This window comes from Musca domestica, unplaced genomic scaffold (assembly GCF_030504385.1).
Source record: "Musca domestica strain aabys unplaced genomic scaffold, Musca_domestica.polishedcontigs.V.1.1 29, whole genome shotgun sequence".
NCBI lineage: Eukaryota > Metazoa > Arthropoda > Insecta > Diptera > Muscidae > Musca > Musca domestica.
Window position 1 is genome coordinate 3,246,206 of NW_026712296.1, and position 27,685 is coordinate 3,273,890.

Below are 27,685 nucleotides of genomic sequence, written 5' to 3' on the forward strand. Positions count from 1 at the left end.
TGGTACCTCCCCCACAAAGGGTCAACATTTTGAATAACAATGAAGTTCATAAAACTCGAAATTAAAATCCGATTCCATTCTGACTTCAATATTTTCATCAACACAAACCATTTCTTCTGGTACCTACCCCTGAAAAAAATTTTGATTAACCAAACGATCATAGTTTCCGAAATTAGCATCCGGTTTTCTTCAAATTGCACATATGCCATTATTTTTACTAACACATGATCTGCTGTGAAAATTGGATATATCGGCGCACTTCTTCTGGTAACTCACACACAAAGGGTCACAATTTCCAATACTTATATCTGCCATAACTTGTGAAACATGTCGGCGATTCTATACAACTGGCTATATCTAAATATTTCTCTTAACAGGAAATTTGATATGAATATATAATTTATGGGAATTTATGATTTCGTATATAATAGGATATAAGTGTTCGATTTCTTTTATATATTACACATACCAATATTTATACCCTACACCACAAGGTGGTCAGGGTATTATGTCTTTGTGCATTTGTTTGTAACAGGCAGAAAGAAACGAGATAGACCCATAGTTCCTTTTGATGATCTGCATAGAATCACATTCTGAGTCGATTTATGCATGTCCGTCCGTCCGTCTGTCCGTCTGTCCATGTATTTTTGTAAACAAAGTACAGGTCGCACTTATTGCCCGATCCAGATGAAATTTTGCACAGATCATTTGTTTGGCCCAAGGACGAACCCTATTGGAGATAATCGGTCAAAATTTAGATATAGCTCCCATATATATCTTCGTCTGATTTGCTTTTTATTGTGCACCAAACGTGTAATATCAGCCCGAATTATATGAAATTTAGCATATACACCCAAATTAGGCCTGAAAATATGTATGCCAAATTTGATCAAAATCGGTTCAGATATAGCTATAGCTCCCATATATATTGTTCATCCGATTTGTTATTTTTGTCCACCGCCGCCGTAATATGCACTATGCAACAACAATATTTGGGGAAATATATCAAATACAGCTCAGAAATACATTTGCTAAATTTTATCGAGATCGGTTCAGATTTGGATATAGCTCCCATATATAACTTCGTCCGATTTACCTTTTATTGTGCTCCAAACGTCTAATATTTGTCCAAATGGGATGAAATTTGGCACTTACGACCGAATTGAGTCTAGAAGGTAGTATGTGAAATTTGGTGAAGATCGGTTCAGATATAGCTATAGCTTCCATGTATATTATTCATCCGATTTGTTATATTTGTTACCCACAACCGTAATATGCACTCCGTAACAACGATATTCAGGGAAATATATCAAATACAGTTTAGAAATATCTGTGCCAAGTTTTATCGAGATCGGTTCAGATTTCAAATTAATTGTGCACCAAATGGGTAATAAAATTCCGAATTTGAAAGATATAAATGCCCTTTGAACTTTAAATTATAATCACAGCGTGTATGATTGAATTCTCCCATAAAAACTTTTAATTGTTATGTGGAGCTCTACTTAATTAGCAAAGTGGTGTAGGGTATCATAAAGTCGGCCTCGCCCGACTTTAAGACTTTCTTTACTGGTTTTATATGTATAAAATGAAATGGAATATTTCGGTCCGCTATATCTGGTACGTCACGCCTATTTCAACATTTTCCAAAAATTTCCACATATCTCATATCAAGTTGTAATATTTATATCAGACTTAGGTCAGGTACGAATTGGACAGTATTGGCCAACTCGTTCGGAACTCCCCCATAAACGGCCAACAGTTTAAATAATCATAACTCAAGGCTGGATGTATACATCTGTCAGCAAAACCGACTATTATTTAACTTGTTGGACTTATGAGAAATAATTTATTTAAATAAATCATTAAGCCAGAAATCGATAAAATGCACAAATACTATTATATTCTCTATCAAAGGTGGCATGTCATGCACACATGTGTGGTCAATTTAAGCTCTGTGCAAATTTGAAGTTCCATTTTCATGCACATTGCAGTGTTGCGGATGGTTCGATGTGGTTGCACTTGTTGCACCATTGTTGTGGTCAACACCACCACGTTATATTGTTCTGGGTAATAGCTTCAAAAGAGTTTTGTAGTTATTGTTGTAACATTTTTCTGCAATAATAATTGCATTGTTTATGGAAGGCTGCAAATTATGTTCAGTTAGTTTGATGACTAGTCAGCGATGCAACGGTTCAGTAACTGTTCCATAGAAATTACCGATTTTAGTTGATATAATTTTCAAAGAGACAGGAAATCACATATGTTATTTGTTAGGGAGTGAAAGGAAACTTTGGAAAGATGCGATTGGAAAAACGAGCATATTTACTATGAGGAGGAGGGAAATCCCCTTCATGTGTGTATGTCTAACAATTTAGTTTGGCAAAATGTTGTCGAAAAGTCGTCATTTATAAGCAGGCCTTATGACTATTGTGTTTAGATATCTGTGTTTTATACTGAAAATTACGTATTTTATACTGAAACTAGCTGAACCCGGTGCGCTTCACTACCCCTTTTGATTTTATATGCATTCAAAATTTTATTTACGAATATATGTTGGTTAAAAAAAACAAATTTAAAAATTAAAGAAAAAATTATTGCACTACTTTAATGCATAAATAACCAAAACCATAAGAAATCAGTAACATGACATACATACACGAAGGGTTTGTCCTTTGGATTTATTTCTTTCATAGCAAATACCAAGCGTGCAGTAAACTGCAATCTTTTGAAGTTGAGTGGCATTTCTATTGCAATTAGTGAATTCGAGATAACAACATACTTCGCCGTAATAAGCGTATTTCAAATCAATTGCTGTGTTGTTTTTTAGTGTTAGCCTAAGGCGTTGTGGGTCAATGGTTCTTATTAAAATCATATCCCAATCTGATCCGATTTAAATATAATTTAAAAAAAAATTACTTTTACACCAAACTCCGCCACACCTTTCATATTTCATAGAAATTGGTGCGTCAAATATATGAAATCGGCCGATAATATATATATGGGAGCTATATCCGAATCTTAACTAATTTCTAATTCATTTGTCACATTTATTATTGTAACCAAATTCCGCCACACATTCTGAATTTCATTGGTATCGGTCATATATATCATGTTTGGTGCATAACATATATGAAATCGTCCGAAATATATATGTTAGCTATATCCAAACCTCAACTGATTTCAATATAATTTGGCAATTTTTTCTGGTGCCAGATTTTGTCTCTCTCGCTTTGGGTGCATCAAATATGTGAAATCGGCTGAGTATATATGTGGGAGCTATAATCAAATCTGAGCGTATTTGAATATAATTTGTCAAATTTATTTTTGTACCAAATTTAGCCACTCATGCCGAATTTCATTGGAATCTGAAATACGTATCGTGTTTTGTGCATCAAATATGTGAAATCGGCGGAAAATATATATGGGAGCTATATCCAAATCTGAACCGATTTTAATATAATTTGACTAATTTATTTTCTAATCAAAATCCCGTTACATATTCCAAATGTCTTTGGAATCGAACATACATAGCGTGTTTGGTGCATCAAATACATGAAATCGGTCGAAAATATATATGGGAGCTATATCCAAATCTGAACCGATTACAATATAATTTGACAAATTCATTTTGGCTCCCAATTCCGTTACTTATTTTAAATTTCATTACAATTGGGAATACATATCGTGTTTGGTCCACCAAATACATGAAATCGGCCGAAAATGTATATGGGAGCTATATCCAAATCTGAACCGATTTCAATATAATTTGACAAATTAATTTTCGGATTAAATTCCGTCACACATTCCAAATTTCATTGGAATCGAACATTCATATTGTGTTTGAGGCATCAAATGAACGAAATCGGTCGAAAATATATATGGGAGCTATATCCAAATCTGAACCGATTACAATATAATCTGGCAAACTTATTTTTGTTCCAAATTCCGTTACGTATTCCAAATTTGGAGACTGTATCTTCAACCAATCAATAGATATGTGCATATAAAATCTAAATTTTTGGGAGGTACCTCCGATTCTGATGCTATATCTCCAGTTCCAAGTGGAAATTCAAAAATGTATATAGCCTATGTTACTTTCAGGCGATGTTGCAGTATATATGGAAATTTTCAGGAAAATCTATTCAGCGGTTTTCGAGTCCATAAATTACAAACAAACAAACAAACATACAAACATTTTCCTCTTTTATAGATATAGAAGAAGATGACAGTTTTTCATTTTATTTTGAGATGTAATTCGAAATAATTTATTTGTAGGAATCATTTGAATTGGAATTATTCCATTTGAAATTCGAAATAAAAAATGCAAAAATTTCGTATTTGCTTTTACGAGTTGCAAATGGCATAATCTGAATTTCAAATGTACGACAAGTAAAAGGGCAGAAATTACCCTTATACCCTTCACCATTTGAAAGGAATTTTCAAAAAAAAAAAAAATAAATAAATAAATAAATAAAAAAAAATAAATAAATAAAAAGTGTTTTGCCGAATACCCTCCGAATGGATACCCTCAGCCAATGTTCGTTAATTTAAATATATGTTGACTTGTGTTTAAATGTATGTGACTTGATCATTCAAAATGTTGACATCTTACCCAAAGGAGTGGGCCAATGTTGTCCATTTCGTATCTGAACTAGGTCTGATATACATGTCCCAGATTTGAAGTATATCGGCATCTTTTCATCATTCATCTTTTCATGAGTTATGTATTAATTTTTTGAAAATGTAGAAACGTGCGTGAGGTACCAGATATAGTGGATAGAGGCATTTATCTTCATCTATTACTGGAAAAAAGACTGGGATGAGCAAAATTGTTAGAGAATCTCACATTTATTTTCAAGTTTATGCGAATAATTGTTAATCAAAATTTAGACCTTTTGTGGTGGAGGTACCAGAAGGAGTGAGCCGATAAACCCTTATATTCACATCATATATCTGCCTACCAAGTTTTAAAAGAATAGCTGAATTGTTTTGCAAATTATGAGAGATATAAGTATTGAGAATTGTGACCCCTTAATGGAGAAGGTATAAGAAGGTATCAGAAGGGGTGATCCGATATCTATAATTTTCACACAAGATCTTGGATTAGTAGAAATATTGAGACGTGTGCAATTTGAAAGGAATCGGATGCTTACTTCGGATTTATAAACGTTTTGGTTATTAAAGCTGGTGACCCGTTGTGGGGGACGTACCACAAGGAGTGGTCTGACATATTCAATCTGCAATTCTAATTACGTGTTGATAGAAAAATTGAAAGAAATTGTCAAGCTTCATAGTTATTCAACATGTTGACCCCTTTGTGGGAGAGGTACCAGAAGTAGTGAGCCGATATAACCCATCTTCACAACATATCTTGTGTTAGTAAAATATTGGGATGTGTGAAATTTGAAGAGAATCGAATGCATATTTCACATTGCATAAGAAATATAATTATTCAAAATGTTGACCTGTTGTGAGGTAGGTAGCAGAAGGAGTGGTCCGATTTGTATCATTCATTAGTAAAACATTGGGATATGTGAACTTTGAAAAAATCGGAGGCTTATTTAGAATTTTATAAGCGTTTTATTATTCAACATTTTGACCCCTTTGTGAAAGAGGTACTGGTCCGATATCTGCAATCTCAACAACATATCTTGTGTTGGTATAAATATCGGAATGTGTGAAGTGTAAAATTATGCTTATTTCGCATTTTCGGCTGTACAAAATGTTATACCCTTTTGAAGGTGTGGACCGATATATCGACCGATATAATATTCACACCAAATCTTGTGTTAATAAAAATATTGGGATTTGTAAATTTTGAAAAGAATGGGGTGTTTTTGCTTATTTTATAAGAGTTGCACTTTTTCAAAATTTTGAACCTCTGTGTGAGAGGTACTTGATGGAATGTGTTGATATTTTCCATTTTCGCACCTGACATTGCATTGATGCAAATATTGGGATTTGCAAAATTTGAACAAAATCGGATTATCCTTTCTCTTTCTGTACAGGAAAATAAATAAAATGATGACCTTTTCTGGGGGAGGTGCCAGAAGGAATGGACCAATATTGTCCATTACCAAGCTCGATCTTTGTTGGATAAAAATATTACGATGTACCAAGTTTGGTTCAAATCGGATGCTCCCTTCGAAACATATCGTGCGCAAAAGCCAGACAGACGGACGGACATCGCTAGATCGAATCCAAATGTCCTGAAACGGGACCCAGGGTCTGAAACTGTCATTTCGATGATGCACGTTTTGGACGTATCAAATGTTGTAGGGTATACATATAGCCTCTTTGGCTGAGGGCATAAAAATTCCGTTGAAAAATACTGCTAAAATCATAAAAATACCGAAAATAGGAAGTTACCGTTATATTGCGGCCTATACGAAGACTTGGATCTGTATATACAATTTTTGTCATAACCCATTTCTATTTTCAAATTCAAAACTGGAAATAATTCCGGTGAATAATGTCGCTAAAATTATCAAAATACCAAATATAGACATGGACCTGCATATGTAATTTTCGGTCACAAGCAGATTGAAAATCGGATCAGGTATAGCTATAGCTTCTATATATATGTTTCATCCGATTTGGTGTTTAAGTCCCTCACATTCGTAATATGCATTCGACAACAATGATATTTGGTAACAGATATCACATACAGCCCAGAAATACCTCTGCCAAATTGTATCAAAATCGGTTCAGATTTGGATATAGCTCCCATATATATATTTTCAAAAATGTCGGGTTAATTGTGCATCAAATGGCCAATATCCGTCCAAATGACCTGAAGTTTGGTACATTCGACTGAATTTAGTCTCGAAGTAAGTACATGAAATTTGGAAAAAAGAAAATCGGTTCAGATATAGTTTTAGCTTCCATGTGTATTTTTCTTCCGATTTGATGTTAAAGTCCCTCACATGCGTAATATTTACTCCGTAATATACACTGCACGACAATGATATTTGATACTGATCGAAAATACATCTGCCAAATTTTATCGAGATCGGCTCAGATTTTTATAGTTCACATATAAATCTTCATCCGATTGTACGGTTATTGCTCACCATACATATAATATGAGACCAAATGGAAAAGATTTTTTCATATTCAACCGAATTTTACCATTTGGTGGAACTCGGCTCGGCTATAGCTCTAAGAAATATGGGTCTATCCTTATCGAAGTCATCTGTTATCACTATACAGCAATGTTATTTGGTACATAGTTGGTATGATCTACTTCACATAATTTCATAATATAAACTTTTTTGCTACATGAGCTCTACTAAGTACGCATCATAGGCCCCAACTTTCGACCTTTCCTTATTGTTTTTCTTTTCGAATTTGTTATATCTCGAGAACGGTTAAAGATATTGAGAAAAAATAAACGGCACAAGTTAGCACGACTGTTAATTTTTCGAAAATCGAACATTGTAATACTGACATACTTTCGAAATTTTAATTTTTTTGAATTTGGTAAGAGACATCGAAAAATTTTAATGGCACAAAAAAATTCAAAAATTACATTTCCCTCAGATTTTTTCAAATATCTCCGAAATATTTTGCGAATTTCGAAAAAATTCGGCGAAATTGAGCACAAATCTAGCACAATTTTCCTTTTTTCGTAAGTCGAAAATTGCAATTCCGAACGGACACCACTTTAGTATTAGTCTCAAATAATTATGTTGGTAAGATAAAAATATCGTGCATACAGGGTTGTCGTCACCGTCTCAATTTCTGGAAGATCTTTGTAATTATTGCGACTTCATGTATACAAAAATATACATATGTATGTACTTGTCATACATTCCACGTCCCCTTCACTTTTTTTGGGTAACACCAACCAAAAAGGCCATTAGAATTCTTGCATTTCAAAATTGAAATCTACCGATGAGTACAGCTAGTGAAAGGTACAATTCTTTGTAAGAAGACCCCATGCACAACGGCAACAACAACAACTACATGACATTCGATATCAAGTGAATGATGAACATTTTCATGAAACCAAAAACGAAAATTGAAGCACGTGCTCTCAACTGTAAAACCCTTCTTGGAAAAGCTCGAAACACAAAAAACGAAATACCGAAACTCTAAGCGCAAACATGAAATAATAGCAAGCAACCTCTTCTTTTCTTTTCTCTTCTTTCAGAGTATCTTTCAGTACGGCTGTCAACTGCTGGAGGCATCGCAGACGTTGCGCACCACCTGCAAGCTGGAAATCAGCGAAGCATTACAAATGCAACAGCAATTAGAGAAGACGTGGCACAGTCTTCAGGCTATAAGTCAGGAGCACATGACACGACTGCGCGTCTCCGCTGTCTTTCATCGCAGTGTCGAAGATTATTGTCAGCAGCTGATGGATCTGCGTCGTACGCTACGCACCATGTTGCAGGAGCAACAGTTGCAGCTGCTCCAGCAACAACGCAGCAGCAGCAGTGGTGTCAGCAGTGAATCAGCCTCGCCCCAACCATCCTCCACAACGTCGACAATGACACGCAACATGACAACATCATCGCCATGCATGCTGTTGCATTCGCGGCAATTGTCCCGCAAAGCCATGGCGGCAGCAAGCCGAAAAACAAATGAGCGAACAGCAACAACAACAACACTACTCAAAGATTGCGGTGCAGCACTGGCCGAAAAGGCTCTCAACCAGCAGAGCGAATTGTTGCGCAAGTATTTGGTGGAACGTGAAAAACTTCTGGTGGAAGTAGGTCGCATGGTTCGTTTGGGAAGGTTATTGAAAACTCGTTTGAAAGAACCTTTCGTCTTGGATGCGGCCACAGGGAAGAGGTAGGTAGCTGCAAACGAAATGCCATCAGCTTGGCATTGCATTTGTTCACCCCAGAGAGATTTCTCTTTGGTTTTTCTTCCATAGAAAGGTGTTGTTTGAAATGGCATAGAATTTTCCAATTTGTTTGTTTTTTTTGGCAAAATTTTGATGTTCAAGAGAGATAAGTGGAAAGCGAAAATTTCGTTGCCAAAAATTACAAAAGTTTCTTTTTCTGTTTGTTTTTGAATGGAAAGTAAGATTATTTCCTCCTGTTGTGTGATGAAATATCAAGTCACTGAACTTTAAAAGAATTTGTGTCATTCTAGATGCGCACAGTGGTCCTGATGGGAAAGTTTTTTTGTATTTATCTAGTAAATAAAATAATGAAAATGGATCACATAGTTATCTTCTGCAGGGTGAGATGAAAAAACTGCAACCAACTTCAAACTGCTGTCATATCTGAGTCGCTCGCCCGAAAGCTTTTAAAATTATTCCAGTCACAGCTCATTGTATTGTTCACAAGCGTACAAAAGCATTTTTGTGAGAATTTTCCAGAAAAAAAAAGCTGGAAAACCGCAAGTGGCTATCGTTAGAGCACTCCAGCATTTAAATGTGAATCGCTCGATATCGTGATACTTGTTGAAAACAACAACATGAGCAGAAATGGTTCGAAAAGTAACAAAATATGGCTCATGACCTGATAATATCGCAATGTTCCATTCGGAAAATATTGAAAAATAAGCTCAGGATAAAGCCATTGAAATTCCAAAAAGTGCAAGAACTTACACCGCAACAGAAAAAAGATGTAAAAAATGTGTATGGGTGAACTGCCGAATTTGGTTTTCTCCGATGAGAAAACATTCGTTTCATTCGCAGTTTGTTTACTTGCCAAAGAGGTCAGCGAAAATACCAATCGGTTGGACTATTGTGTCTGGAGTATTTTGGAAAGCTAGGTTGACACTAAAAAGTAGGTGATCGACACAGCTTAAGCAAGCGCTTTGCCGGGAATAGGCAAAAATACGCAGAGCAACATTCGAGCAGCGTGTGACGGTTTCATTGGCCGCTTGAAGGCCATAATTCGTGCCAAAGGTGACCAATCTAAACTTAATCTAAAATATGATGCTATTTCCGAAATTATGACGTTTGATTTTGTTGCAGATTTTTTATCTCACCCTGTATATAAGGGTACAATTCGATGTATGGTATGTTGAGCCTCATTTTCGTACCGAATGCCATGCAAATTGATATTTGATGTTTTGAGAGGGAGAAAATATCTTTGCAAAATATATGAACGTTAGTCCCTATTTTTCTAAGCAAAATTTAAGAGCAATAGTTGTATTAAAATATTTAAAACCTTTGCTTTAATGCACTTAATTGTTGTTAAGGGTACACGTTTGGCTTAGCAACTATATACCGACTAATGTCAGGTACTTGTATACAAGGGCTACGCTAAACTAACCTAAACCGTGAGCCTATGTCAATAAAGTTCGTATGGAAATTTCCCGTCCATCAAGAACCCTTTTTATACCCTCCACCATACATAGTATTTAGGGTATATTAGGGTTTGTAACTCATCGAAATGGTAATTGTAGACCTGTATTCTTAATTAACATAAAATTATAAGACCATTTAGCCCTATCTGTCCGTATGTCCATCTTTTGTAATCACGCTAGAGTCAATTAAAGATAGGAAACTAGAATTTTGCACAATTTTCCACGATATCGTATATCCCCCATATATATTCGGAATTTTGAATATTTTAGGGACATTATTCACAGGAGTCGAGCGGGGCCGACCGTTGCTACCCTACAACACTATAATAAACGATACATTTTATATAGGTGAGATACTCTAAAGAATTCCACAAGATATTGTGACAAATAATAAAAGAAAACCATCAGGTTTCGTTCTCTAATTTTCGAATAATAGCAACTTTAACTAATTTGCTCATTTCCAATTTATTGAAAGATGTTGCACGTAAATGGTCTTCATAGATCTGGAACCAATATTTCCCAAAGACCTATAATCTCTCTGAAGTGCCAAAGGATTAACATTTATTATTGGTTTTTGACTGAAACGCATCTATATGAGATACAGACATTTGACTATATTCTTCCACGAAATCAGCGTTAACGATTTGTAAATTCTCCAAAAAGTCACTGGAATGGACATTTTCGTATTTTGTCTACAAAAGTTGGCAAACTATTTCACACATTTAATATTTTTGGATGGCCATCCAAAACTGCTTGGCTTTTGCCATGTCCGGTAACCCCCATTCAAATGTGCGTGAGGATCGGGCGATAATTACGACCTGCTGACAATTTTGCAGTTTTATATTGCGATCATCTCCAAAAAGAGTAGGCTTTTATTCTGACCCTCATCTTATCCCCATGCAAAATTTCGTAAGGATCGGGCCATAAATGCGATCTGTATATGATATCCTGATATCCTAACTGCTTAGTTTTGTTAGCTGTAGAAATATTACCAAATGTTTAATTCAAAATGAAAATATGCCAAAAATATGACAAAATTGAAAAAATATGAGAAAATGTTACAAAATCAATATTTTCATCTTTAGAGAGATATTTTTATGCGATTTTTTGATGTTTTTTCTTTCCTGCCAAGAGGCCATTCTGAATTAATGAGAACTGTCGAAATCAGTTCAGTCGTTCTCGACATATTAGAGATCTTTCAAGCATATCTTCTTTAATAGACATATATATCGCACATATTTTGCTATATATCCGATTTGTTGGATGTTAACATCAATGTAAAGGTCAGAAGTAACCTTGTCATGGCTTTGTGAGTTCGCCGGGACTTAAATATTCGCGGCTTAATGAAAAATTTTGCATTTTTTTCAACACAAAAGATATGGTCTATTTTACCCGCTAAATATTATCCGATGACCACCCAAATTGGTAAGCTTCTTCCCCGCCCAAAACTCTAGCTACATGCGAAATTTTGTGTCGATTGGTCTATAATTGCAACCTGTATAGCTACTTCAAAATCCAACATTTTTTCAGTATTTGGTCCATTTCAACCCTAAATATTTGGCGATCATCTCCAAAAGAAATAGGCTTCTATTCTGACCCTAACCCCACCTTCGTGCTTCGTAAGGATCGGGCCATAATTGCGACCTGTAGCGTGATTACAAATTAACATGGACAGACGGACGGACGGATATACATAGCTAGATCGACTCAGCACGGCGAGCTAGGAAGATCCATATATACTTTCCTATACGGGAAACCAATATTTCGAGGTGTTACATGAATTCTGGCCCAATCAAACTTATAATACCCCCAACACATAGTGTTGTAGGGTATAAAAATTTCATATTCAGACCCACGTCTTCGTATAGGCTTCCTCGTCTCGTACCTCCCAATATTCGGTATTTTGATGATTTTAGCGACATTATTCACATGAATTGTTAATTTCGTCCAGATCTTCGTATAGGCCCCATATATCGGTACATCACTATATTTGGTATTTTGTTGATTTTGGGGACATTATTTACTGGAGTTGTTACGAATTTCATATTTAGAGTTCGTAATGGGTACGACAGCCTATAACAAAAAAATTGCATATGCAGGCCCAGGTCTTCGTATTGCCTCCATAGCCTCCGTACCTCCCAATATTCGGTATTTTGATGATTTAAACGACATTATTCATCCGAGTTGTACCTTCATATATTCGCTATTTTGAAGATTTTAGATACAATATTCACCGTAATTGTTTCAAATTTCATATTTGAGGCTCCTAAAGGAGTACTACAGCCTGTGAGAGACAATTATCTATGCAGGTCCAGGTCTTCGTATAGCCCCCATATATCGGCACCTCTACCGATATTTTGATGATTTTAGCGTCATTATTTACCGATTTTTTTTTTCAAGTTTCATATTTGAATATTGCAATGCTAGTCCACGTCTTCGTATGGACCCTAATATAACGGCTATATTCGGTATTTTTAAGATTTAAAAAAAAATGGTAACGGATTTTATTTTTTGTTTGTTGAAAATTTCCAAATTCGTTTTAAATGGTGGAGGGTATTCAAAATTCGGCCCGGAACTTACTGCTTTTTTTACTTGTTATAACTCAGCCATATAACTACAGAGGGTTTATATGATATTTCCAAAACCTGCCTCACCGAAATTTCGTTTTTAGACCGCAGATCCCTTTGGAGCTAGGGTTATCTGTCCGTCTTTCTGGTTGGCTGGCTGGTGCGGACGATAGCTCTCGAAGCGAGCATCAGATTTAATCCTAACATGGTATATCGCAATATTATTGTCATTTGATCGAGTTCGGAGATGGACAATCTCGTTTCGCTCCTTCTGGTTTCTCCCCCATAAAAAAATCGAAATTTTCACAGAAAATAATTTAACGTACCTCTACCGCTATTTTGATGATTTTAGCGTCATTATTTACCCCATTTTTTAGTATTTGAATATTGTAATGGCCTATAAGAAAATGTGCTTATGCAGGTCCATGTCTTCATACAGACCCCAATATAACGGCTATATTCGTAATTTTTGATTTTTAACGGATTTTATTTATTTACTTTTTTAATTTCCAAATTCGTTCCAAATGGTGGAGGGTATTCAAAATTCGGCCCGGCCGAACTTACTGCTTTTTTACTTGTTATAACCTCAGCAATATGGTTACAGAGGGTTTATATGATATTTCCAAAACCTGGTGCCCAAGATAGCTCTCGACGGGAGCATCGTATTTAATCCAAACATGGTATATCGCAATATTATTGTCAAACTTTGATCGAGTTCGGAGATGGACAACCTCGGTCCGCTCCTTCTGGTTTCTCCCCCATAAAAATTCGAAATTTTCACAGAAAATAATTTACCGAGTGGATCAAGAAAGGATCATCCAATTTTATTCAAACTTTGCAAATTCTAATAGTAATAATCAGTGCTAGTTCCGGCGAGAAAATATATGTGTAAAATAAGAGTACGATTATCTTCGAATTTCGCACATCTAAATATTTCTACTAACAGAAGATCTAGTATGAGGAACGGACTACTCCTTCTGATAACTTCCCCACAACGGGTCAAAATTTTGCATAATCATAAAGCTTATGAAAGTCGACATGAGTATACGATTCGTTTCAGATTCGGCACATCCCAATACTTCAATTTACACAAGATCTGGGTTGAAGATGGAATATATCGGACCACTCGTTCTGGTACATCCCCAAAAACTGGTCAAATTTTTGAATAATTATAAATTTCATAAAATGCGAAATAAGCATTAGATTTTCTTCAAATTTTACACATCACAATAGTTCTTCCAACACAAGATCTGGTATGAAGAATGGATGGAACGGAGTCATAAAATTTCACATACCTTCTAGAACGAGTTTTCACAAATTTCCCATACTTGTGGCAATAGAGCTCCCGTACGAAACTGCACGATCCAAACTATGTTGAAAATATAGAGTTTGTGATCCAAAATATAATAGCGTTTTCCATTCGTTTTCAGAAAACTTCCAAATCTAAAATTGATTCTTCATTTCAACCACTGTGTGTCACTGCATTTGCTGCCGTCATTTTATTTGCGAAAACCATTTGCATTCCCAGAAGATTGAAAACTTAAATGCATTTCTGTTGTTGTTTATGTTTGTTTTTGGTGTACATAAGTTAATGTTAATTATAAACATATTTATACACAATTAGCACCCAACGTACATAACTGCTAGTAAATACATCGAGTGAGAGACAAAAAAAAAAAAAATAGGAGTTTAAAAATCAGAGTAGTCCAAACTGAAATCAAAAACTTTGTAGAAAAAAAATCAAGAACAATTGTTGAAAAAAATCAGACATGTACGAGTTCCGTAACTCGAAATATCTATGTATATTAGATTTACGTCGGGTGCAAAAACCAAGGGTAAAGGTTAAACCAAGTTAAAGTCATATCGATTTTAAAATACGGCCACGATGATAATACCAAAACGAGGCCGTATATTTATACATTTTGATCTGTTCGTTTTTTATAATAAGAACTCAAATACGGAAATTTTGACTAATTATAAAATAACAATTAAAAATGCTGCCTTTCACCATTTAAAAGGAACTAACAAAATTTAAAAAAATCTGTTGAAAAAGGCTCTACTTTTGAAACAAGTAGAAAAGCAGTATGTTCGGTCGGATACCCTCCACCATTTGGAACGAATTTTGAAATTTTCAAAAAATAAAATCCGTTAAAAATTCTGTTAAAATCTTAAAAATACCGAATATAGCCGTTATATTGGGGTCTATAGGAAAACGTGGATCTGCATAGGCAACTTTTGTCATGAGCCATTACAATATTCAAATAAGAAACTAAAAAAAAAATCCGTAAATAGCTGAAATCATAAAAATACCCGTTATATCGGGGCCATACGAAGACCTGGACCTGTATCGTGGACCTTTATAGACAATTCTCTTTCAGGGTGTAAAGTACTCACAAGCAACTCCTGGTGTGGATTCTCAGACAATTCCATTAAAAATATGTGGCTACAATCATCAGAATACCGAATACCGGGAGGTACTGATTTATGGGCGATATACGATATTGTGAACCTACAATTCTCTTACAATACCCACAAAGAACTCCTTGTGTAGAATTTCAGACAATTGCATAGACAAATGTGCCTAAAATCATCAAAATACCGAATATCGGAGAGTACCGTGTTATGTGGGGCCATACGATATCGTGGACCGATTCGAACTTGTCCTGCCTGCACATAAAAGAATGATCTGTGCAACATTTTAGCTTCCTATCTTAATTCGTTTTGATTATAGCAAGATTACAACGGACGGGCAGACAGACAGGGCTAAATCGTCCTAGAAATTTAGGCTGATCAAGAATATATATCTACTTTGTTAGGTCGAAAATTATTATTTCGATGAGTTACAAGCGGAATGACGAACTTAATATACCCTCCATACTACGTTTGGTGGAGGATATAGAAATATGAATAACACAAAAAGTGGACCTCTACGGCCAATTATCTGCCGCAGAAGGTGGTGTCCATTACAAACTCCAAACACTAAGCTTGGGATAATTCTGTTGAAAAATGTAGCTGAAATCATATTGGGAGGCACTATTATATGTGGGTTATACTAAGGCGTGGATATGTACAGAGAATTTTCTAACATAGGAAGTAGTAACCATTGCAAACTCCAAATTCCGAATTTGAAATAATTCTGGTAAAGGTGTTCCTAAAATAATCAAAATAATGAAAATGGGGAGGTATCGTTGAATGGGGACTATACAAAAACATGGACCGTGAATGACTTGATTTCCCCATTCCTGCTAATCTCTGTAATGTGCAATAAAGCCTTCCATGGCCTTTCCAATATTTCCACACACACGCACACACAAGAACAATGGCCATGTGTCTGAGGTGTACCTTTGCCTGCTATTATTTATATTTGTTTTTCTTTGCCATTTTCATAGTTTTCCCATTTGCAATTCAAACAAACAATATTAATTTGTCTGCCTATATCAGACGACAGACTGTCTGACTGTGGGTCGCGTGTGTCTGCCTACGAGCGCTGATTTTACGTGTGATCTTTGTTTTCGTTCGACGTCTTCTTGGTCTTCTTCTTGCAGCCTTACTACACGTATTCACATTAGACGCCGTGTGTTATTTTGCTGTTGTTGTTGCGATCTAATGCCGCTGCTCTTTTACAAGAGACGTGGCGTGGCAAGGTCTAACTAACGTTGTCAGAATGTTATATTATGCATTTAATAAACGATTCAATGTTTTTGTAGCGCATCATACGTGTTGCATTCGAAATGAGTTGTTTGAAATGGGCCCGGTGAGCCGAAGGGCAATGTGGTGTGAGAGTCTGATGGTTGAATGCTCCAAAAGGCCGGCTAAGTGCTTTATGTTCGCAACTGTTGCTCATTGATAAGATGGGTTACAAGTTTTCATTACTTTGGAATATTTAAAAAAAATTCTCTTTCACAGAAATGATCTATCATTGCGGAATGAATAACGACCCAAAATTAATTTAAATTACACACATTAATGTGTAATCAGGCACACTCACAGTATTCGGCTTTTCTCTTCCACATACATATTGCCTACATAGGCAGTCAAGTTTTCTCCAAATCACCATCCATCCATCCCACCTACTCAGCTGATACAATTTTCTCATTTTCCAAAATAAAAACATGTCCCACTCAGATGTCGCCTTCGATACGTTTGCGTTTTCGGCTAACAAAAATAAAATGAGATCACGTCATCGCAACAAAAGATCAACATAAATCTGTCGGTCAAACTGGGCACAGTGGAAAATTTTTCGGCACAAGAATTGTGCGCCGTTAAATAGAAAATATTTTCAAGAGACAAAAAAATATTGGAATAATTATGAGTCCACGTATTTATGCACTTTCATATTTTCAAACTCAAATGGGTAAAATATGTCCTACAATCGTTTGTCCTCCTTTATCCAATGTTTATTTTCCAAAAAGTTAAAACGTATCAGTCGGTTTTGCCGGTATGCCCTCAGCCAATGTTCGATTATTTAAATACATTTGGACTTGAGTTATGAGAATTCAAATTGTTAACCCTCTATGGAGTAGGTTCCGAAGAAATGGGCCAATATTGTTAATTTCTTATCGGATCCAAATAAACTAAATATCAATTTTGCGACGTGCCAGGTTTGGACTATTTTGTTTTTGTCCTTTACTTTATATGAGATATGTGATAATTTTTAGAAAATTTTAAAATGTGTGTGAGGTACCAAATATACAGGGTGAGATAAAAAAAAAAACTGCAACAAAGTCAAAATCCATAATTTTTTAAATTTTTGTTAAATTTTATTGAATGAAAGCAAAAATGTCGGAAATAGCTTAAAATTTGGAATAAGTTTAGATTTTTTCGAATTGGTCACCTTTGGCACGAATTATGGCTTTCAAACGGCCAATGAAACCGTCACACGCTGCCCGAATGTTGCTCTGCGTTATTTTGGCCCATTCCCGGCGAAGCGCTTGTTTGAGGTGATCGACACATTGGTATTTTTAGTGCCAATCTTGCTTTCCAAAATACTCCAGACACAATAGTCCAACGGATTGGTATCCGGAGATTTTGGTGGCCATTGTGCGCTGGAAATGAAGCGAGGAACCTGATTTTGTAACCACTCTTGGGTGGCGCGTGCTGAGTGCGATAGTGCTGAGTCCTGTTAGGATGTCCAAGGTCTGCGGCCAAAATGTTTGCGTGCCCAAGGCTTTAATACACCCTCCAGAATATTTTCGCGATAATATTCGGCCTTTATTCTGATGATTCCACGGTCGATTAATACGAACGGAGAGCGACCATCAGCTGTTATGGCGGCCCACACCATCACCATGGCCGGCGTTTGAGTTCTGGTGGCCAACCGAAGGTGCACATTTTCAGCTGGCCTCTTTGGCAAAAAACACGATAATTTTGTTTGTTTACGAACTACTGGACAACGAATGTTTTCTCATCGGAGAAAACCAAATTCGGCAGTTCACCACTTTCGGCCAAACGAAGCAATTCTTTAGCTCTTTTGAGTCCATTATCTTTCTGTTGCGGTGTAAGTTCTTGCACTTTGTGGAATTTCAATGGCTTTACCCCGAGCTCATTTTTTAATATTTTTCGAATGGAATATTGTGATATGTTCAGCTCACGAGCCATTTTTCGGCCACTGCGACGCGGACTTCGATTAAGTCGCTTCTCTACTTTTCGAACCATTACTGCTGATGTTGCTGTTTTTTTCCGTCCACTTCCTTGACATCAGGCTACGCAATCAGTATCACGGTAACGAGCGACACAAAACATTTATTCACATTTAAATGCTGGAGTGCTCTAACGATTGTGGTCTTCCATCCAAATATTAAGAAATCGCACTATCACGCTTCTGGAGGTACCAGAAGAAGTTGACCAACATATTGCATCTTCACACCAGTATTTGGGTTAACAAGAATATTGTGATGTGTGTGATTTGAAGACAATCGGACTCTTACATGCCCAACGGACTGACGGACATCGCTAGATCGCCTCAAAATGTCCTGAAACGGATTTGGTCCAAAGAGACCTAGGTTCTAAAACCGTTATTTCGACTAGGCACGACAAACCGTATCATAACCTCTCTCTCGAAAAAAAAATACATGCATCAGTGCTAGGTTAGTTAAGAAAATGGATTATATCGGTCCACTCCATAAAGTACCTCCCCCAAAAAGAGTCAACATTTTGAATATTTATAACTCTTATAAAATGTGATATACAGGGTGAGATAAAAAAAAAAACTGCAAAACTGCAGTCTGAAGTTGGTTGCAGTTTTTTCATTTCACCCTGCAAGAGGCCGATTGTCTTCAAATTACACACTCACAAAGGGCCAGAGGTACCTCTCCCACAAAGGGCCAACATTTTGAATAACCAAGAAGCTCATAGAATCCGAAATAGAAATCCGGTTTTACTCATATTTCACACATCCAATTAGTTCTACTAACACAAGATCTGGTGTGAAGATGATACACATCGGCACACCCCTTCTGGTACCTCCCTCACAAAGGATCACAATTGACAGTATTCAAATATCTCCTAACATGCGAGACAAGTCAGCGACAACAAGTCTCATAAACAGGGATCTGAAGTAAATAAGGAGCCTAAACGTTTTGATTTGATATAAATGTTCAGTATTAGATGAAGTTGAATACTCCCGTCCGCTATGTATGGTATCTTACGGATATTTCATTGTAAGGTTTATTTCATACTTAGGTTAGATACGGAATGGGCAATATTGGTCCACTTCTTCGGAACTTCCCCCATAAAGAGTCAATAGTTTGAATAATCACAACGTAAGGCTGGCAAAACCGACTGATACTATTTATTTTGTTTGTGCTTTCGAAGGCAGAATTTGATTTTGTTAAAGTCTTTACTTACTTAACCTTTTCATGCATTTTGCCATGATATCTCAAAATCTCTGTCCCCACTTGGAGTTTCTCATCCCAACTATGAAAATTGGGGTAAAAATGTTTGTATCCCCCAAAATGGGGATTTTAGATAGACTTTTCTGTCCATTATTAGTTTGTTTTGTAGTTTTGAGTCTTTTCCCTGCTCTATCTCTCAAATTTAAAATGTCGTCCTGACTAAGAAATGCAATCGCTTCTTTATATATTACTCCTTAAATATTTTTTCCAACAAATTCTCACATTCGATCCACTGTGTCGCAGCTACAAAAAAAAACTCAAAAAAAATTTTTTTTCCAAAAAATACAAAAGACTCAAAAAAAAAAAAAAAAAAAAAACATTAACCAAAGAAACTATAAAAGTAAAAAAGTCACCAAAAATGAAATTTCCGCACCATGGATACAGGAGGAATTCATTGAGAAAATGTTTTGGTAAATTTAGTATATTTTTGAGAGCGGTCCAGCGTGGAACAATCAAATTTTACTAACAAACGAACTTGAAACGAATTGACAAAAAACGCACACAAACATTTTTTGTGTCAACCCAAAAACAAAAAAACCGGCAAAGTCTCACAGCGACATAAACGAAAGGCACCTTGCGTTCCTCTTCCCCCAAAATCAAAATTTAAACATTAAAAAAAGAAAAACCGGGCGGGCGTGTTAATTCTTCCCCCAGACAATTTTGACTATAATTAAAGAGTGAAGCTATTACAAGCCAAAACAAGAATTGTGTTAAATATCTTCAACGACTAGGGCGAAAGGCAGCAAATCAGTTCATCTAAGGAATTTCTTTCCCCCTAGGAAACACAAATTTTGAATATCTAAAAATATCCAGTAACCAAAAAGGCAACGACAAAGATTAATTTTTGTGTAGTTTTCTTTTTTCAATATTTCTACTCTAGACTGTGAGATTATTGAAGAGACTCAAAGAAGCGCCAAGAATAATTGTTCATGTTTTACTCGCGAACACGGACACGACAAAAAACCGAAAAAAAATTTAATGTTTTTTCCTCATCGGCGTAATTGATTGTTGAAACAACATTCATATTTCCCAATAAAATATCATAGTTGGCAACGAGCCCACCACATTGTGGCCACAACAAATAATTGACAGGAAAACGCCGGAAAACACAGCAGGCAAATATTTACTTGAAACAGAAATTCAATTGTTTTTTGCGGCGAGATAACGAAGTAATTCCGAAGTACGGTAAACGCGTGACGGTCGGTCGGTCGGTGAAGTATTTTTTTAAAAATGTTTTCACGGTTTCGTAATATTTTCTCGAAAAACAAATCGGAGGCGGACGGAAATGTCGATCTGGAAACGGATGCGGTCGTCGATGCGAATGTAGTAACAACGCGTTCGGACAATGTAGCAAGTGGAGTTGCCTCTTCTTCAGAAGAAGAGCCCAAATTGGAAGGTCTAAATTTCCTTAAAAGTTTGGTTGAGAGTGAAAGCAATCCTGCAAAAGGAATGTCAAAACCAATGGAGCCAATGGCCAATGGTAAAACAGCGGGTGCTTCCTTTAGCCAAGAAGTGGAAGACTTGCTCAATGATAAGCTTTCCGATGCTAGTAGCAATAATGAAAATCAAACTACTAGCGATGAAAACGATTCTGTCCCTGCAAAGTCGGTTTCTGAAGGTGTAAAACCCGAATCTACTGAACCTCTGGAGTCTTCTTCACAAGAAACAAATAAATCTATGCCTGTGGAAGAACAATTAGAACCTTCAAATGAAATGGATAATGTCCAAGATATTTTACATAAAATGAAAACGGAGGTTGTAACCCTGAACTATGAAACCAAGGAGACCTCTCCACTGCTCTCAGAAAACAAAACTCCTCTCGAAATTACTAACACCTTAACGGATAAATCTCCTCTTAATCCGGCTCTCGATGAAATAGACAATGCTCAGTTAAGTTCGAATGAGGACTCAATTAAAGCTCAATTAACCCTTAATTCTGAAACCAAGGAGGCCTCTCCACTGCTCCTGGAAAACACAAATCCTCTCGAAATTACTAACACCTTAACGGATGAATCTCCTCTTAATCCGTTCCTCAATGAAAAAGACAATTCTCAGTTAATTTCGAATGAAAACTCAACTAAAGCTCAAACAGAAACTGTAGCTCTCAACCACGAATCGAAAGAATGCTCTCCCTTGCTCTCGGCAAGCAATGGTTTGGTAAAGACCCAACAAACCGAAAAAGTAACTAAAACCTTAAATGAAAATTCCGAAAAATCGGAACACGAAACGCTATCTAAAGATACTCTTGGTGATAACTCTCAATTGCCCTCACCGGCTTTGGTTGAATTAATGCCAGAAATTTGCAAAACAACCAAAGTGAATTCATGGGTTGAAGAAAACAATGCCATTTCCACACCACCAACACCATATCCTTTGATTTCCACTGAATCCGCTAATAATTTAAATAACAATTCCAGTGTTGTGATTGAAGATTTACCCTCGGAAATAACTGCTCCCAGTCCCTCTATGGAGAGTTCAATATCGGGTAGCAGTAACAATACAAATAGCACCATTACCACCACCACCACTGGCACCATGGATTCGACAACGACTCGTCTGGCAACGGATCCCACCAAAATTGTTGTCCAGCCTGTGGGCAGTAATGGGCTGGCATGTTCGGCCATTACCGGTAAATTAACGGACATTGCTGAAGTGGCCGAATCACTGGATTCGGTTATTCGTGACATCCAGGAGAATTCACAGCGTGCCGAAGTCGAATCGAATGCAACGAGTCCACGTGACAAAAAATTGGGTACACTAAGGAGCACGAGTAGTGAGGTAAGTTATAAAAATAATTTATTTATTAATATCGTTTTATATAAGGAAAAATTTCTGCATTTAAAAGCACGACATATTAATTATTATTATTATTATTATTATTATTATTATTATTATTATTATTATTATTATTATTATTATTATTATTATTATTATTATTATTATTATTATTATTATTATTATTATTATTATTATTATTATTATTATTATTATTATTATTATTATTATTATTATACATTAGTAGGGCTGCTCAAAAGCATGTGCCTATTGGTATGAGCAAAATCACAAAATCGGACATTTAGATATGTATGTATGTGTGAATGTATGTATGTGTGAAATTTCTTTGATCGTTTTTTTTTTTCAATACCTTGAGCCCTATGTTGACCATCTTTATAACAGATCTTGTGTTGATAGAAATATTGAGATATACCAAATCTGAACGGAATAGGATCTTAATTTCGCGTTCTATGAGCTTAATGGCTATTCAAAATTTTGAAATAATGGGATGTGTGAAATATGAACGGAAGCGAATGCTTATTTTGGATTTTGTAATTGTTTTGGTTATTTAACACTTTTGGATGGATTGTTAATTTCGTTCAAAATTTTGACCCTTTGTGGGGGAGGTGCCAGGAGAAGTGGACCATTACATCCCATCTTCACATCAGATCTAGTGTCGGTAGAAATAATGGGATGTTTGAAATATTAACAGAACCGGATGTTTATCTCGGATTTTATAATCGTTTTGGTTATTGAAAACTTTGACCCTTTGTCGTATCGTACGGACATCGCTAGATCTACTCTAAATATCCTAGAACGGATTTGGTCCAAGGAAGCCTAGGGCCTAAAACCCTATCAAATGATATAAACCCTCTCTTGTCATATGGCCGAGGGTATAAATATGATTAATCAACGCTCAGCCGAAACGCCTGAAGCTAGAACCTTAAAATGCTGATTGAGTGTCACTGTTGGTATGAATGTATTTTGGAAAATTGTACTATAACGGTACGAAAAGTATTAAAAGATAATTATAATTGCAACCTTTGTTTTTGACGACCAATAGAGCTAAAACTCTTAATTTTGGAATGAGGGTCACTGATGATGCACCAAAGGGTTTTTTGGAAATTCAAACTATATGTGTACGAAAAGTACTAAAATTTACTTCATTTTATACCGTTTCGTATTATGTGAACCGTTAGAGCTAAAAACTTGAAATTTGGAATGGGAAGCAAAGTTGAGGAGTAGCGTCGATGTAGTGTGAGTTTTGGAAGTGTGTACTCATGTATACGAAAAGTAATGAACGGTACTAAAGTTGGAGGAACGGATGGAGCTGTATTTTTGAAATTTAAAATTAACATTACTTATATGCGTAAAAAGTACTAAATGGTACTAAATTAGCTAAAATTTCAACTTGAGTGAACCGATAGACCTGAAATCCTGAAATTTGGAATTAAGATTACTTTTGGAGTGTGAAATTGCGGTATGTAGGGAAATTTGGAAATTCGTACTTATGTATACAACATGGTACTACATTTATACAACATGGTACAATTGTATTTGGCAAACCGATTACTGTGGGAGTGTAGGATTGGGGTACGAAGAAAATTTTGGAAATTTGTAGTTATGTGTACTAAATGATACTAAAACTATAGTGAAATAACAGACTAACTGATTCATAAATTTAGCATGTAGGTCAATTTTGGTGGGAAGGGGTGGGATAAGGCTGGGTTTTGGGAAATTCAGACTAGAGGTGTACTTGAATTTCTAAAAAGCACTATATATCGCACCATTTTTCATTTTGTGAACGGATACCGCTATCATTTTGACATTTAATATAAAAATAAAAAAAATAAAAAAATATAAAAGTTTGGAAAGATTTTTTTGAATTGTGTACTAAGTGTAAGAACTGTACTAAATAGCGCTAAGTCCGGTACAATGCGGTTTGGAAATGCGGTCAGCAAGCCAACGAAAGGTACTAAATTTGGTATTACGTTAACGGATACTGTTTGAAATCTGAAATTATGTTTTAGAAATGTGTACTAAGTGTAAGAATTGTACTAAATTTGATACAATTCCGTTTTGGGAACGGAAGAAGCTGGTAATGTGAAATGTCGATATTGGGGCCTTTGTTGGTGGTAGGTTTGTGATAAAGAGGTCGTTTTGGAAATGCGTACTACAAGTGCTCGAAGAGTACTAAATAGTAGTATATTTCTTACGAATAGGCATTACTTTAGTGTATAGGATTGAGATTTGGAGGTTGTTTTGGAAATACGTACTTAATTGTACTAAAGTTGGTATTTGCGTATTAGATTGAGTTAAAGGTTTAAAATGTGGTATTAGGATTACGTTTGTGTGGTTTGGTTGATATATGGCACAGGATTCGGAAATACGTAATGAAAAGTACGATACATATCAAATAGAATTAACTTTGTTGTTTGATGTTGTGTAGGAGAAAAAAACTAGAGGTGTTTCGAAATACTAATAATTTGTTCTAAAATACAATAAATTTGGTACCATTTGGAATTTTGAAAACGTATAGTAGTAAGAACTTCATATTTGGTCGGAGCATCAATTCTTGGAAATGGGATTGATGTGAGAAGTTTGTTTCAGAAATGTGTACTACAAGTGCCCGAAAAGTATTATATAGTACTATACATATTTGGTACAATTTGGTATTGGGTGAACATAAAGTGCTTGAAATCTGATATTGGTATTAGGATCGCTGTTCATGTGCAGCTTGGACATATGTGGGTGGCCTCGGAAATATGTACCATAATTGTACGAAAAGTACTTAATAGTACTAAATTTGGTATTGGGTGAAATGATAGGGCTGAAATCCTTAAATTTGATATAAATATCACTGTTGGTGTCTGTGGTTTCGGAAATGTGTACTATAATTTTACGAAGAGTACTAAATGTGATATTGGGGGATAGGGCCGGAATCCTCAATTTGATAAAATGTGTATGAAAGGTACTAAATCGTACAAAATTTAGTATTAGGTGAAGAAATAGGACTGAAATCTTCTAATTCTCTTTCCCTCTCTGTTGGTAGGTGGTTTGGGAAATGTGTACTATAATTGTACGAAAAGTACCAAATGGTACTAAATTTGGTATTGGGCGAATAGGGCTAGAATCCTCAAATTTAATATTGAGGCTTCTGTCGGTATCTGGAATTGCAAAATGTAGGTGGTTTTGAGAATGTGTACGAAATGTACCAAATAGTACTAAATTTTGTATTAAGATAGAGTTGAAATTCTAATATTTGCTTTGAGTTCACTGTTGGTTTCAAGGGCTCACATATGGAGACATTATTAGTAGTTTTGGACATACAAATTGGATGCGGTTTCATTGTGCAATGGTTTTTACTAAAATCCTCCCCGATAAACTTCGAAATGAAATATTTTGGAGACTTTTTGTTGTGAAAGGTAAAAATGTTTCTATTATTCACTCCGAAAAAAGACAAAAACAGTCACAGTAATATTTTCCAATCGATTGGATTGTAATTTGGAATATCAGGTTAGCAATGGTCCATTTACCAAAAATATCAACACTATCCAGATTTTTCAATAACTTTAAAATAACAATAAAAATTATTATTAGCTATTCTTATGATTAAGGTTAAAAACTTCGTTTCGGTTGAACTAAATGCCTTTTTTAATTGTTTAAATACTTATCTCATTATTTATTTACATTTCAGGATTGGCATTCTCGTTCCACCGAAGATGACTCGTTTGTTACGGCCTCTGAGGGTCGCACCTCGTCCTACATGAGTTGTAACAAGAGCTCGTTTGATTACAGTGAGGGTAATGATTCGACCTTGGCATTCGACATGCCCGATGTGAATTCACCATTCAATATGTCATTTGACGAATCCGAACAGAGTTTCATCTCTGCCCAACAGGATACAAATAAAACACCAACAAAACTGTCAGATAGTGGAGATGGTCCCTTGGATGAAGAGGATCTCGAAGATCCCAGTAGTTTGGCAGATATTGAAGACTTGCACAGTGAAAGTGTAACACCGACTCCGGCAGAAACGGAAGAACTATATGTGGATAGTATACCGATTGAATCGGAAACCGAACTAGAAGTGTCGGGCATAGTCGATGCTCCCACCATGGATGTGTTGACCGAATGTGCAGCACCACCGTTATCCGTGACCCCAGAGGTGAGCTCTTCCTCCTGTTCGAAACAATGTCAAACACATGACGATGATGCTGATAATGACGATGCTTCAGCTACAACATCTTCCGCTAATAACTCGCAATCTAGTACTAATACCCTTAACACCAACTCCAATGCGACAAAACCAAATGCTGCTTGGCGTCGTAGTAAATACTATGAGAATATAACAAAACAAACCATTAAAGGGTTTTTATAAAACAAATCTAATTTTATTCAAATGCTTTGCTCGATTGTAGCGTGTAAAATTTTTGCGTGAACTTTTTCAATTTTAACCCTGAACTTGTCAATGTTTTTGTTTTTAATTTATTGTTATTTTTTTTACTAATTTATTTTTTTTGTGACGAAATTTGTTTCCATGCGTGCCACGCATTCAACCGAAGTGAGTGCGTGGGCTGGCAAGTTTTTCGTTTTTTTAGTTTTATTGTTATAATTTAAAATTGTATTTGTAAAGACAATATATAATTATTATTGGATTTTTCGCATGCTTTTTTATCAGTTTTTAATTTATTAATTAGTTTTGTTTATTTTAAACGTAATATTGAGAATTCCAAACATATGTAGTTCGTTTGCTTGTGTTTTAAAATTTGATTTTTGTTTTATTTTTATAATTTTAATTTTAAAGTTTTTATAATTTAAAAGTTTCTTATTTATATAAATGTTGCATTTAATTTAATTTACCTAATCAAACATTTTAGTCAATATTTTATTATTTAAGAGCTGAGTGTAATTTAGGAATATCATAGCAAATAAAATGAAAAATTAGAAATACATATAAATTTATTTGTAACATAAAACAATATATAACATTTATTTCGTTGCATATTTTAATTTGCAAGATAATGTTGTTTATGTCAATCATAGGATATGTTTGAATAAATAGCTCACCTATTAAAAGTAATAAGAAGAAGAAGAGGGGCGGTAGATTGTGAATTGGGATAGGAAACAAGAAAGCATACAATGTATCGGCATTTTGAAAGTTCACCTCAAGGGGTG

General features: G+C 35.6%; 1 protein-coding gene across 1 annotated transcript in view; it reads left to right on the forward strand.

The window, feature by feature from the left end:
* The window catches only part of LOC101897834 (uncharacterized), a 95,666-nt gene extending 68,224 nt beyond the window's left edge, over nt 1–27,442 (forward strand). Inside the window, exons 8-10 of the mRNA XM_005190759.4 lie at nt 8,156–8,799; nt 22,150–22,510; nt 26,205–27,442. Coding sequence (XP_005190816.1) covers nt 8,156–8,799; nt 22,150–22,510; nt 26,205–26,888 — 1,689 coding nt within the window. The 3' untranslated portion in view covers nt 26,889–27,442. The remainder of the gene's footprint in view (nt 1–8,155; nt 8,800–22,149; nt 22,511–26,204) is intronic.
* Nucleotides 27,443–27,685: the final 243 nt, after the last annotated feature.